At 38.8% G+C, this 15,289-nt stretch overlaps 1 protein-coding gene across 1 annotated transcript in view; it reads left to right on the top strand.

The window, feature by feature from the left end:
• Positions 1–1,968: 1,968 nt before the first annotated feature.
• AKR1D1 (aldo-keto reductase family 1 member D1) overlaps positions 1,969–15,289 on the top strand; it is an 83,360-nt gene continuing 70,039 nt past the window's right edge. The window contains exon 1 of the mRNA XM_070756314.1: positions 1,969–2,234. Within this exon, the coding sequence (XP_070612415.1) occupies positions 2,139–2,234 (96 nt within the window). The 5' untranslated portion in view covers positions 1,969–2,138. The remainder of the gene's footprint in view (positions 2,235–15,289) is intronic.

Raw genomic sequence — 15,289 nt, forward strand, 5'->3', positions numbered from 1 at the left:
GGCTCATGTTTAGTTGGTTGTCTAGTAAGACTCCTAGATCTCTCTCACAGTTACTTGTGTTGAGTGTGGTTTCACCCAGTTTGTATGTATGTTTTGTAGGATTTTGTTTTTCTCTACGTTGAACTTCATTTTGTTTGTTTGGGCCCACTGTACAAGTCAGTCAAGATCTTTCCGTATTTTGAGCTTATATGATAATTAAGGGGTTTATGATATGTACTGTATGATTTTATGAGTTTGCATTATGAATTTAAAATATACTTGGAAATGTGGAAGATTGATGAAAGTTAATAATAGTAAATGCTAAGTGCCTGAAAATTAATTGAGCTTGGAAATATTGAATGAAATTATAGAAAAGTATAATTTATGGAAATATGTGCAGTGTGCATAGGGATTTTTTCATAGGGTTTTTTTTTTATAGTCCGTCCCTCCAACAGTCTGAGGGACAGTGAATTGGCCCCCTGCGTAAAAAGTTTGGGGACCCCTGCTCTGGGGTATTGGCCACTCCTGCCAGATTGGTGTTGTCTGCAAATTTAATTAATTCCTCCTCTATAGATAAAATATGTATAGGATCCCAGGATCAATTGATTAAATTTTTTTACTGCTATTTAACCTCTAATGAATTTGATAACACCAATATAAAAATAAATATCGAACAATGGAACCTTGATCTTAAAACAGAAATTAAAGATGAAGAATGGCAACTATTATGGAATAGAAATTACAAATTAACTATAGCTACATCCTATAAAGAAAATTTAATTAAAATGTACTATAGGTGGCACATCACCCCAATAAAATTAGCTAAATTAAATAACCAACTGCTGGAAATGCCATCAAGAACCAGGTACTTACTTCCACCTATGGTGGCAATGTAAAAAATCACAGATTTACTTGAATACAATTGGACTCTGGATAGAGGAAATACTTAATTCAAAAATAGATAAAACTCCGGAATGCTTCCTTCTTGGTATTCTCAGACAAAATCTTCCCAAAACTCAAATACACCTAATTATTCATCTAACCACTGCAGCCAGACTAACATTCGCGCAGTGGTGGAAAAATGAAGATATACCCCCAAAAGATGCAATAGTAAAGAAAATCAAATACTGTGCAGAGATGACTAAGCTAACCATGGCAGTCAGAAATGAAACCGAGTCTTCATTTAACCATTGTTGGGATCCCCTCTACAAGTGGTTAAAAAAAAGAGAACAATCTACTTAAACAATGGAATAATCTGTATATATTATATCAGGCACAAATCTGGTATAAAACCTTTCCTTTCCTTTTCTGATAGTTGCAAGAGATATTAGATATATAAATATGAAATTTTACTTCTAGTTTCAAAATCCCTATACTGTGATTAATTCAACGCTTGCTTCTACCTATCTATATGACTAATCTTGATCTAAGGTAATGAGCTAATAAATTTAAAATTAGTTCATATGCTTAACACAGCTCCACTGTACACTCGCCCACCCTTCTCTCTTTTTCTTTTCTCTCCTTTGCTTCTCCTCCTTTTCTTTTCCCTCCCTCTTCTCTCTATTTTCTTTCTATCCCTTTTTTTGTAAGTCTATATGTTTATTAATTGTTATATTATTACATCCAGACATCTTGTAATGTATTACCTTTCAATTGTCAACTGTTACGATTGTCTTTTATGTTCTGTATATTTGTAAATAAAAACTTTTATTTTTTAAAAAAAATTCCTCTTCTATTTCCTCATCTAGGTTGTTGATGATTTACAAAGAGCTTGGTTAAAGCTTTACCTTAGCTGCCTTTCTCTCTACCATACTGACAATCTTTGCCCCCATCCATGTCGCTTAAAACCTAAAGGCTGCATTTCAAACGTGCTGTGCTTTTGAGTTTGGACACTCTTTGCTCTCTGTCAATGAAATGTCATTGTGATTTCTGCCAATGAAATGTCAAGGACGTATTGTATCAGTATTTAATAGTAAATATTTGCTCAGTGTTCTACAACAGGTTCAGTGGCAGTTAGTTGCATAGAACTTTTCTCTTTCCTTACAGTCGCTGCTGAGAGAAAAAAGTTTCCAAGTTACATATAGAAGACTATTGTTTCCTTAAGGAGTTTAGCTGCAGAAACACAGGAGAAAAATTACAGGTAGCCTATTTGCATCACCATGAGTCAATTTACCTCCAAAAGCCATCATTTGAGACTGAACGATGGGAATACTATCCCGGTGATTGGACTTGGTACCAGCACAGATATCAAAAAGGTAAGATTACTTTTTATTTACTGATTTTCATGTTCCTGAGCATACAGTCCATGCAAAGCTTTATTGATTAAGATACTTTATCTGATATGGAAGCTGATTTGACTTAGTGTACTTTGTTTTCTCAACTCAGAAATAAAATGCTATCAATGATACTTTGGTACTCGTAGTTAATTGGTTCCTGGAGGCAGGATGAGTACAAAAAACAATGAGTACCAAACCAATTTTCCCCATAAGGAATAATGTAGTGAGTTACAAAGTAGCCAACAATGACATGTTGGCTTGTGTGTTGAGTACAAAACAAACCATAAGTATTGGAACAAAGTTTTCACGTCCAAATGTGTTGAGTACCAAATCTAATGAGCTTCAAAGCAGTTGGGTGCCAAGGTACCAAGGTACAAGATATTTAGTCCATTCTATCCCTTGTTGCTTTAAAGTAGAATTAACAGAGTAACAGAGTTGGAAGGGACTTTGAAGGTCAGGGGTGGGTTCCACTTAACTTTGCCACTGTTTTGCATTGCGATGTCCCTTTGCGCGATTTCACTTCCATGCATGCTCTGAATTTAGCCCAAAACACAGTTTAGGAACTTATCAACTGTGCTTCAGCTGAAGAAATAAAGAGGGGGTAGGCGAGAGGGCTTTTTTAACAGCACAGAATGAGGAAAGCCATCCAAACAGAGTAAAATTGGCCAAAAATTCAGAAAAAAAGGCTGCGTGCATGGATTGGCCCAGACAGAACCGTATCCATGATGCCAAAATTACATCACCAGTGGGTTGCTAACAGTTTGGGCAATCTGGTCATCTAGAGCAGGTCATCTAGTCCAACCCCTTGTCCAAGCAGGAGACTCTTACATCTGCCTCTACCTAGGATTGAAATCACAACCTCTTGATTGTGAAGAAAGTCCAACTCTAGGTCACAGCAGAACTATTAAGGTTATCCTTAATAGCTTGGTCTTTTCAAACTTGGCAAGTCATACTTTGGTCCTAGAGAGAGAATCTCCTTTTGGCTAGTGTTATGCCAGGCTATTGGGAATTAGCCCCCAGTGAGTTTGGAATAAGTTTCAAACACACACACAGTCAAAAGGAATTAAGCAAGTTTATAAAACAATCTTATAACGCAAGCTCCGAGAGGAGTCAAATCGCTCTCACGTGAAATTACTTTGATGCGGAAGCGTGCTAAAACAAAGTAGATAAGACAGCTGTAAAATCCACACAGCCACACACGCCAAAAGAGTTCTTTGACCATGAAATATCCCAAAGTTAACTAAAAGCCCTTGAATACGCTGTAGCAATCGTCTTTCAGAAGTCTCTCTTTCCCAAACAGATAAACGCCCACAGCCCACACTTCCCAATGCCCATATTTATCACAAGCTCATTAACATAATTACCCCTTGAACAGGTGTGCTCACTTATCTTCTGAGACGCCTGCGCAACTGTTCCCTTCGTGCCACAAACCTATGCACACGGGCATCCACAAGTGGGTCCTCTTCCGATTCTGATGACTCACTAATTGGAGCACTGACTGGTAGACTGGCTGCACGCATCTCCCCATCTGTTTCCTCTCCCCCACTATCTGTCCCTGAATGTGAGCCAACTTCACTATCCGATTCTGCTGGCAACAAAACAGGTCTCCGATAAACCGAAGATTCCCATAAATCAACATCAAAATTCCCCACTGCAGGAGCTGGCCCAGAGCCAACCACAACAGCTAAGAGCCTCAAGAGAGTGGGTAGGTTGAATTAAACATTCTGGTCAATGATAAACTTCCCATAAGCTCTGAATATTGGGGCTCTGCAAAGGAAAAATATGGAAGGATGGAAACGGCATTGGTCATTGATGAATGAGTTTTGTTGGGACCTGGAATGGACATAGAACTCTTAGTTGACTTTGATAGTACCAATCATGGTATTCTTTGCTCTGCCTGCGAAGGCTGAGGATTCTTTGGGATAATTCTAGATGCTCTTTGGGATAATTCTAGATGCTGGAAGGGATGTTGGGCTGATTATTACACTTCATGCAGCACTGTGAGACTCAGTCTCCCCCCTTCTACAGATAGTCCTCAACTTATGACCACAATTGAGCCCAAAATTTCTATTGCTAAGTCAGACAGTTGTTAAGTGAGTTTTACCCCATTGTACAACTTTCCTGGCCTACCGGTCTTCCAGAAAGCCACTAAGACCTGGCTTTTCTGGCAGGCCTGAAATTAGATTGACTGTAATGGATGTAGGGCTCGCTTTATGATGTTATTGCTTTATTATATTATTGATTTTATTGTTGTATTTTGATTGCATTTTACTATTGTTGTATTTGTTTGTTTGTTTGTTTGTTTGTTTGTTTGTTTATTTATTTACTTACTTACTTACTTATTTATTTATTTATTTATTTATTTATTTATTTATTTATTTATTTATTTATTTATTTATTTATTATTAGATTTGTATTCCGCCCCTCTCCGTAGACCTTACGTCTCTTGTTAGGCATTCTGAGTCCATTTTGGAATGAGTGTCATATAAATACAATTAATCATAATAACATAACCACAACCACAACCATAACCATAACCATAACCATAATTGAAAATTGAGCTGCAACGACTTTGGCATAAGCCAGTGAAAGTGGTCCCAGGCACACTGAGCGCAGTGCGAAAGGATCTCAGAGGACATTTGAAAACCGTCGGAATTGATAAAATCACCATCTGTCAATTGCAAAAGGCCGCTTTACTAGGATTAGCAGACATAATTCGCCGCTAAAGCACGCAGTCCTAGGTGCTTGGGAAGCGCCCGACTGGTGGTGAAATACAAAATCCAACATAGTGATCTTGTTTGCTGTGTTGTATTGTTAACCATCATCACAATCACAATCACAATCATAATAGTTGTTAAGTGAATTAGTGCAGTTGTTAAAGTTAGTAATCCAGTTGTAAAGTGAATCCGGCTTCCCCATTGTCTTTGCTTGTTAGAAGGTCACCAAAAGTGATCATATGAACCTGGGACACTGCAGCCATTATAAGGTATGAGTCAGTTGCCAATTATTCACATTTTAATCCCAGGGATCACAATTCCACAGGGACAAGATGAATGCTGCAATGGTTGCTAAGTGTGAATTCAATCATTCCAGTACTCTTGTAACTTTCAACTTTCTCTAAACTAATGGTTGTAAGTCAAGGATTACCTGTACCTGAAGCTTCTAGGAGAATTCTGCTTGAGGGAGGTCTTTGGGGTGGCTACAAGATCTTGGGGCCTGGATAGAATGAAAAAAATGAAGTGTCTATGGAGGTTCTCAGTCATCCAATTCATGGTTGTCCCAAAGGTGGGGTTTTTTTTTCCCAAGAGGCAACTGGACTTTCTGGTTTTTCTTTGAAGACGTTTCGCTTTTCATCCGAGAAGCTTCTTCAACTCTGACTGGATGGTAGAGTCCACATTTTGAACAGAGAGCTGCTGGTTTGAAACTTTTGCCAGACCCATCCTCGAATACAGCTCATCTGTTTGGAACCCATATCGCATCTCAGACATTAACACCCTTGAAAGTGTCCAAAGATACTTTACCAGAAGAGCCCTTCATTCCTCCACTCAAAATAGAATACCCTACGAGACTAGACTTTCAATCCTGGGCCTAGAAAGCCTAGAACTAAGACGCCTTAAACAAGATCTAAGTATTGTCCACAAGATGATATGCTGCAACATCCTGCCTGTCGGCGACTACTTCAGCTTCAACCACAACAACACAAGAGCACACAACAGATTTAAACTTAGTATTAACTGCTCCAAACTTGACTGTAAAAAATATGACTTCAGTAACCAAGTTGTTGAAGCGTGGAACTCACTACCGGACTCCATAGTGTCATCCCCAAACCCCCAACATTTTACCCTTAGATTATCTACGGTTGACCTATCCAGATTCCTAAGAGGTCAGTAAGGGGCGAGTACAAGTGCACTAGAGTGCTTTCCGTCCCCTGTCCTATTGCTCTCCTATATCTCCTATATCTTTCTTCTATTCCTATATCTCTTCTTCTATTCTTTCATTGATATGTTCTATTACCATATCTTCTTTTCTATTCTTTCATAGATATATTTTACTATGAGTATCTCCTCTATAACCTTCATCTTTTATTTTACTATGTGTTTATATATATATATATATACCCACTAAAACTCTCATTGTGTATTGGACAAAATAAAATAAAATAAAATAAAATAAGATAAGATAAGATAAGATAAGATAAGATAAAATAATGAAATGAAATGAAATAAAATAAAATAAATAAACAGGGGTCAAAGAGGCCACCTATGTCAAAACCGAACTGTGACTCAACAGAGGAGGAAGGAACATGACAATATCTGTATCCAGGACAACACAGTCCTTTCAACAATTCCTAGAAGGTTGCACACCCATTTGCACTCCTTAGGTGACCCTGCAATGACCCAGATAAACCTCAAATGACTCACTAAAAAGAATATGCAAATGACTGTCTGCACGAAGTAGAAATCCTTCCATTCCAGGGTGGGTTCTAACTTACCACACTTCCTCCCTCGCCATGAGGCTGTGCACATATTGAACACCACACGGCCATGCCATACGGCCCTGCATGCAAAAAACAAGATGGTAGCACACGTGCAGTGCCGAAAACTTGGCTTCTGTGCATAAACATCAGTGATGGGCTCCTATGGGTACAGTCAGGTACGCAGAACCAGTAGAAAAATTTTGATTTTTTTTCTTTCCCCCCCCCCCCTTCTAGGCTCTGGGTATGTTTTTCCTACTGCAATAAATGAGTTGAATGTGTATAATTTTAGAAGAGCTGTGTGTGTGTGTGTGTGCGCGCTTCTTCAACTCTGACTGGATGGTAGAGTCCACATTTTGAACAGAGAGAGCTGCTGGTTTGAAACTTTTGCCAGACCCATCCTCGAATACAGCTCATCTGTTTGGAACCCATATCGCATCTCAGACATTAATACCCTTGAAAGTGTCCAAAGATACTTCACCAGAAGAGCCCTTCATTCCTCCACTCAAAATAGAATACCCTACGAGACTAGACTTTCAATCCTGGGCCTAGAAAGCCTAGAACTAAGACGCCTTAAACAAGATCTAAGTATTGTCCACAAGATGATATGCTGCAACATCCTGCCTGTCGGCGACTACTTCAGCTTCAACCACAACAACACAAGAGCACACAACAGATTTAAACTTAGTATTAACTGCTCCAAACTTGACTGTAAAAAATATGACTTCAGTAACCAAGTTGTTGAAGCGTGGAACTCACTACCAGACTCCATAGTGTCATCCCCAAACCCCCAACATTTTACCCTTAGATTATCTACGGTTGACCTATCCAGATTCCTAAGAGGTCAGTAAGGGGCGAGTACAAGTGCACTAGAGTGCTTTCCGTCCCCTGTCCTATTGCTCTCCTATATCTCCTATATCTTTCTTCTATTCCTATATCTCTTCTTCTATTCTTTCATTGATATGTTCTATTACTATATCTTCTTTTCTATTCTTTCATAGATATATTTTACTATGAGTATCTCCTCTATAACCTTCATCTTTTATTTTACTATGTGTTTATATATATATATATACCCACTAAAACTCTCATTGTGTATTGGACAAAATAAAATAAAATAAAATAAGATAAGATAAGATAAGATAAGATAAGATAAAATAATGAAATGAAATGAAATAAAATAAAATAAATAAACAGGGGTCAAAGAGGCCACCTATGTCAAAACTGAACTGTGACTCAACAGAGGAGGAAGGAACATGACAATATCTGTATCCAGGACAACACAGTCCTTTCAACAATTCCTAGAAGGTTGCACACCCATTTGCACTCCTTAGGTGACCCTGCAATGACCCAGATAAACCTCAAATGACTCACTAAAAAGAATATGCAAATGACTGTCTGCACGAAGTAGAAATCCTTCCATTCCAGGGTGGGTTCTAACTTACCACACTTCCTCCCTCGCCATGAGGCTGTGCACATATTGAACACCACACGGCCATGCCATACGGCCCTGCATGCAAAAAACAAGATGGTAGCACACGTGCAGTGCCGAAAACTTGGCTTCTGTGCATAAACATCAGTGATGGGCTCCTATGGGTACAGTCAGGTACGCAGAACCAGTAGAAAAATTTTGATTTTTTTTCTTCCCCCCCCCCCCCCTTCTAGGCTCTGGGTATGTTTTTCCTATTGCAATAAATGAGTTGAATGTGTATAATTTTAGAAGAGCTGTGTGTGTGTGTGTGTGTGCGCGCGCGTACATACACATACAGTTTATATAGTAGATAATGTATATTTTTGTGTGCCTGTGTGTAATATGTATGTACACATGGCATATATGCATAGAATTAAAGAGTATTTATTTATTTGTTAGATTTGTATGCTGCCCCTCTCCGTAGACTCGGGGCGGCTAACAACAATAGTGAAACAACATATAATAAATCTAATATTTAAAATAGTTTAAAAGATTCTAATTTAAAAACCAAACATACACACAAACATACCATGCATAAATTGTATAGGCCTAGGGGGAAGAGAATATCTCAGTTCCCCCATGCCTGATGACAGAGGTGGGTTTTAAGGAGCTTATGAAAGGTGAGGAGGGTGGGGGCAATTCTGATCTCTGGGGGGAGTTGGTTCCAGAGGGTTGGAGCTGCCACAGAGAAGGATCTTTCCCTGGATCCCACCAAATGACATTGTTTAGTCGACGGGACCCGGAGAAGGCCAAGTATATTTTGGATGTTCAGTAATAGTCAATAGATAGGGAAATTGTATCTCTTTGAGGCAAAGAGAGGCCAGGCACCCTAACTCTTGACACGAGTGACGTCAAGTTGGCCACCTTTAAGCCAGTCACATGACCTTTGAGCCACTCCCCAGTCACATGATCATCAAGCCACTCCCACCAGGACACATGGCCAGCAAACCACACCCACAAAATAAGCCATGCCCACAGTGTGGTAGAAATTTTTTTTGCAGCCCTTCACCGATGAGCAGAAAGAAAAGCCAGCAAATTTTTTTAAAAAAGAATCCAAAAAAAGATGGCGCCAACAGAACCGGCTCTCTGATGTCACCACTGGTTTACTCCCGGCTCTATAGAACTGGTGCAAACTGGAAGGAACTCATTCCATTCCCTACCTTCCAGTCAGAGCTGAAGAAACCTCTTGAATGAGAAGCAAAAGTCTTCAAACAAAAGAAGAGCAGAGAAGAGCGACAAAGATGATTAGGGGACTGAAGGCTAAAACATATGAAGAACGGTTGTAAGAACTGAGCATGGATAGTTTAATGAAAAGAAGGACCAGGGGAGACAGTATAGCAGTGTTCCAATATCTGAGGGGTCAAATTATTCTCCAAAGCACCTGAGGGTAGAACAAGAAGCAATGGATGGAAACTAAACAAGGAGAGAAGCAACTTAGAGCTAAGGAGAAATTTCCTGACAGTCAGAATGGTTGACCAGTGAAACGGCTTACCTCCAGAGGTTGTGAATGCCCTAACACTGGAGGTTATTAAGCAGATGTTGGATAACTATCTGCCTGAAGTAGTGTAGGCTTTCCTGCATAAGCAGGAACTAGAAGACCTTCAAAGTCCCTTCCAACTCTGTTGTTGTTGTTGTTGTTGTTGTTGTTGTTGTTCTTCTTCTTCTTCTTCTTCTTATTATTATTATTATTATTATTATTATTATTAACCAGAAAGTCCAGTTGCTTCTAGGAAAAAACATATTTAGGAGAACAAAGTGAAGGTTGAACCCAAGAAAGACATGGTTATTGCTTGTTCATTCTCAGCTCTAAGGTTGCTCCTTCTGGTGCTGATCATCCCATTCATTCAGTTACCAATCTTTTATGATATTTTATTGAACATCAATAAAGAGAAATACCATATGCATACCGCATCCAGCTTAGCAGTGCGTTCCATGGCAGTTCTAAGCCACAGAGTGTGGAATCAACCTTAACAGAGCCTTTACATATGTACCAGTAACAATAAAGCATTCAAGCTTAGAAGATTCAACTACTTATCTAATCACTGTCAATATATAGATTGAGGGGCAGTGGTAGTTCCTCTCTCATTTCTGCTCCTTGCCCCCACTCCTAAACTTGTCATGTTGCTCACTCAGGTTGTACCAGCATGGCAACTCCTCCTCCTGCTTCGGCCCAGGTGGTAGACAAAGGATGACTTTGAACCTCTTGAAAGAATGCTTTGTGGCTAGATCTGCTCCCTCGTGAAAATCTCCCCTTCCAAATTCTCATAATCATCAGGGCTTCTACTGATAGTGTGACGAGTCAATAATCCCCCCCCCCAACTTCTGCACTAGCTCGACATGTTGTTTTAAAATTGAACGGGTCCAAAGATGGGCTGCAAAAATGGTGGAAGGTCTTAAGCATAAAACGTATCAGGGAAGACTTAATGAACTCAATCTGTATAGTCTGGAATGAGAGAAGGGAAAGGGGGGGGGGCATGATCGAAACATTTAAATATGTTAAAAGGTTAGATAAGGTTCAGGAGGGATTTTTAATAGGAAAGTGAACCCAAGAACAAGGGGACACAGTCTGAGGTTAGTTGGGGGAAAGATCAGAAGCAACATGAGAAAATATTATTTTACTGAAAGAGTAATAGATGCTTGAAACAAACTTCCAGCAGACGTGGTTGGTAAATCCACAGTAACTGAATTTAAACATGCCTGGGATAAACATACTGTATATCCATCCTAAGATAAAATACAGGAAATAGTATAAGGGCAGACTAGATGAACCCTGAGGTCTTTTTCTTCTATGTTTCTATGTCTTTTTGAAGTCATTTCATTTCCCAATAAATTAGCTTGCGGGAAGCTTTGCAAACTCGTAGGATGTATTTGTTTGTGGAAAGAAGCATAAACAAATGTGACATTATCATTGAGCGGGTTGCCAATTTTGACAGCATAATCTTAGGGAAGGAGTCAGGGTGCAGAACAAGAAGCTTAAGGGCCACAGGCTAGCCACATCGGTTATAACAAATGGATTGAGGGGAAAGATCCTTTTCTTCTGACCCTTATTGGATGCTGAATCATTTTCACCTAAGAGGATTTTCATTTTCTGCATTTCTGGTATTGATCCTTCTTTCCTTTTCAGAATATGTGTCTTGCAAGCAGTGGTGGGTTTTAACATTTTTTTAAACTTCCGGTTCTGTGGGCGTGGCTTGGTGGGCGTGGCAGGGGAAGGATATTCTAAAATCTCCATTCCCTCTCCATTGCAGGGGGAGGTTACTGCAAGTCCCCATTTCCTCCCAATTAGCTGAGACTCGGGAGGCAGAGAATAAACAGGGCCAGGGCCAGTCAGAGGTGATATTTACCGGTTTTCCGAAGTACAGTACTCAAAATTTCTGTTACCAGTTCTCCAGCATTCCAGGATTCTGAACCTGCTGAATCCCATCTCTGCTTTCAATTATCTATATACTACACTGATAATACTGTTATCGGACATCCAACAGTCAACGCTCCTTGAAATTATTTTACTATAGAACTTTTGCTTTGTTAGCATTTTTTTTAATTTTGGGGGGGTTGAAGAGAAAATCAGCTGTGGCGAGGGGGGCGTTTGCCCATGTTTGCCTGGTGCACCAGTTGCGGCCCTATCTGGACCGGGACTCACTGCTCACAGTCACTCATGCCCTCATCACTTCGAGGTTCAACTACTGTAATGCTCTTTACATGGGGCTACCTTTGAAAAGTGTTCGGAAACTTCAGATTGTGCAGAATGCAGCTGCGAGAGCAATCATGGACTTCCCAAGATATGCCCATGTTACACCAACACTCCGCAGTCTGCATTGGTTGCCGATCAATTTCCGGGCACAATTCAAAGTGTTGGTTATGACCTATAAAGCCCTTCATGGCATCGGACCAGAATACCTCCGGGACCGACTTCTGCTGCACAAATCCCAGCGACCGGTTAGGTCCCACAGAGTTGGCCTTCTACAGGTCCCGTCGACTAAACAATGTCAGTTGGCGGGACCCAGGGGAAGAGCCTTCTCTGTGGTGGCCCTGACCCTCTGGAACCAGCTCCCCCCGGAGATTAGAACTGCCCCCACCCTCCTTGCCTTTCGTAAAGTTCTTAAGACCCATCTCTGCTGTCAGGCATGGGGGAACTGACACATTTCCCCCGGGCCTATACAGTTTATACATGGATTGTTTGCGTGTTTGTTTGCTTTTAATAATGGGTTTTTTAGTGTTTTTTAAATTATTGGATTTGTTCTTACATTGTTCTTGTTATTGTGGTGAGCCGCCCCGAGTCTACGGAGAGGGGCGGCATACAAATATAAATAAATAAATAAATGAATGAATGAATGAATGAATGAATGAATGAATGAATGAATGAATAAATAAATAAATAAATAAATAAATAAATAAATAAATAAATAAAGTACTTTACCCAATCTGAATTCCCCTATTGTATCTGACAGCTTTGTCTATTTAATTTGCAGGGCTGCAAACTGCCACCAAATTGCAATTTTTAATTGCCTTAAAAAAAAAACAATCAATACATCAAAAGTGAAGTAATAAACAAAGAAAATATGAAAAGCTAGCAAGGGAAACTAAACAAGAAAGAGATAGAAAGGAAGTTTGGATTCTTGTATATGTATGAATCAATTAGCAATCATAACAAAGGTTTTGTTGATTTGTAAAGTTTAAATCTTCCAGTTCTGACAAAAAGAGAAAAACACTGTTTACAATTACCTCCCAACTATGTACCCATTTGAAACCCAGCCTAAACCTGTGTACTTCATGTATTTCTCAAATGCTTATCCCATAAATACATTTGATCAGCTTAAAGTGCCCAGAAATTCTCAGCTGATTTTACTGAATATGCAGCAAACCAAACATCCCACTTCCATCGAATCAAACACATCTCTTTTTTAAAAAAAAATTTTGTATTTATTTTTTAAAAAAAAATTTTTTATTTAAAAAATTTTTTTTATTTATTTAAAAAAATTTTTTTATTTATTTATTTTGAAAATTTTTTTTATTTTTTTTATTTTTTTTAATTTATTTAAAAAATATATTTTTATTTATTTAAAAAATATTTGTATTTATTTTAAAAAATATTTTTATTTATTTAAAAATATTTTTATTTATTTAAAAAATATTTTTATTGATTTTTTACAATATAAAGACACACACAACATAAAACAAGTGTTTTGTGAATTGTGCCCACCACCAGACAAACATTCATACCCCACCACCAAATCGGGGGTGTTTCTTGTATAAACCATTTTAACCCAAGAATCAAACACATCTCTATTCCAATGTTTTTTGGGATACAAAAAGAAAAAAAAAAGGGGGGGGGGTTAGAGATGTTAAAAAATAGTGAGCAGTCTACAGTCTCTGCTTTAGTATGAGCAAAGTCAAAAAGGACTTAATCTTCCGTTGCTAGTTTCTTTCATCGACATGGAATCTTCTGGAGATTTCAAAGACTTTTGAAGTTGGGCATGACTTGGATTAAGATCAATCTAAGGGAAGGCAAAGGCTTAACTTCTGCAGAGCTCTTCGCCAGCCTAGGTTGTACCATGAGTGAAAGATAGAGCAAGACAGAGAATTCTGGAAATGAAGTTGAGAATCATATGCTACAATGTCCTTCCTATCAACAATTACTTCAGCTTCAACAACACATGAACTCACAACAGATACAAACTTAATGTAAACCGCTCTAAACTCAGCTGCAGGAAATACGACTTTAGTAACCGAATAGTTGATGCATGGAACTCACTACCAGACTGTAGTATCATCTCCTAACCCCCAAACTTTATCCTTAGACTATCCACTGTTGACCTCTCCTGATCCTAAGAGGTCAGCAAGGGGTGTGCATAAGTGCACCAGAGTGCCTTCCGTCCAGTGTCCTAATGTTTCTTTTTATTTTTTACCAGTGTCATGTATATGAATATTATTACATCTAATGTTTCTTATTATTTTGTTTTACTAGTGTCATGTATATGAATATTATTATATCTGTTGTTTCTTCTTATTTTGTTTTATTACTATCATGTATATGAATATTATATTTTTACATACCTCCAATATGTACTTGACTAAATAAACAAACAAACAAACAAACAAATAAATAAATAAATAAATAAATTACAACATTATAAGTGTACATTTTCAACAGAGCATAACAGAATTGAACTGTAGTATCCAAGTCACACGAAGGGCGACATAATAGCAATATTCCAATAACTAATCAAAGCACCTGATGGCAGAACAAGCAGCAATGGATGGAAACTAATGAAGAAAAAAAATCCACTTAGAACTAAGGAGAAATGTCCTACCAGCTAGAACAATTAATCAATGGAACAACTTGCCTCCAGAAATTGTGGGTATTCCAATGCTGGAGGTTCTTAAGAAGAGACTGGACAACAATTTGTTTGAAATGGTATAGAATTTCCTGCCTGATCAGGAAGTTAGATTAGAAGAATCCCTAAGGTCTCTTCCAACTCTGTTATTCTGTTCTGTTAATAGTTTCACATTATAAATCCTACTTTGGGTATCTTAATTAATGAGGAGGAGGTTGGAGGGTGCGTTCCAAAAGTAATGCAATTGAATTTCCTGCGCCGCTCCTATTGGTCAGAGTGGGACTAAAGCACTTGGAATAGGTGGGGAGGACGCTAAGCTTCGCTGCAAAACTGGTCTCATTGCTCTCCAAGCTATGGAAGCGGCAGAACGTCAGTTATTGTAAACCTCTGCACACCGACCGTGTCACCAAAAAAAATGGAATCGGAAATTTCAAGTGAACTTTTGCCACGTATAGAAATTGAACAACGTCATCACTGGTGATGAAACCTGGGTTTTTGAATATGACCCAGAAACAAAACGCCAAAGCTCTGAGTGGCACACCCACCAGTCCCACAAGCCCCAAAAGGAGAGAATGAGCTAATCAAAAGTGAAAACAATGCTCATTGTCTTTTGCGACAGTAAAGGAGTGGTCCATAAGGAGTTTGTTCCTCAAAGACAGACAGTTAACGTTGCCTGCTATGTGGATGTGCTGGAAAGACTCCAAAAAAGGGAGATCAGGACAAGAAAAGACATCTCCACTGTTACGTCTCTGCC

The sequence above is a fragment of the Erythrolamprus reginae genome, chromosome 6 (genome assembly GCF_031021105.1).
Source record: "Erythrolamprus reginae isolate rEryReg1 chromosome 6, rEryReg1.hap1, whole genome shotgun sequence".
NCBI lineage: Eukaryota > Metazoa > Chordata > Lepidosauria > Squamata > Dipsadidae > Erythrolamprus > Erythrolamprus reginae.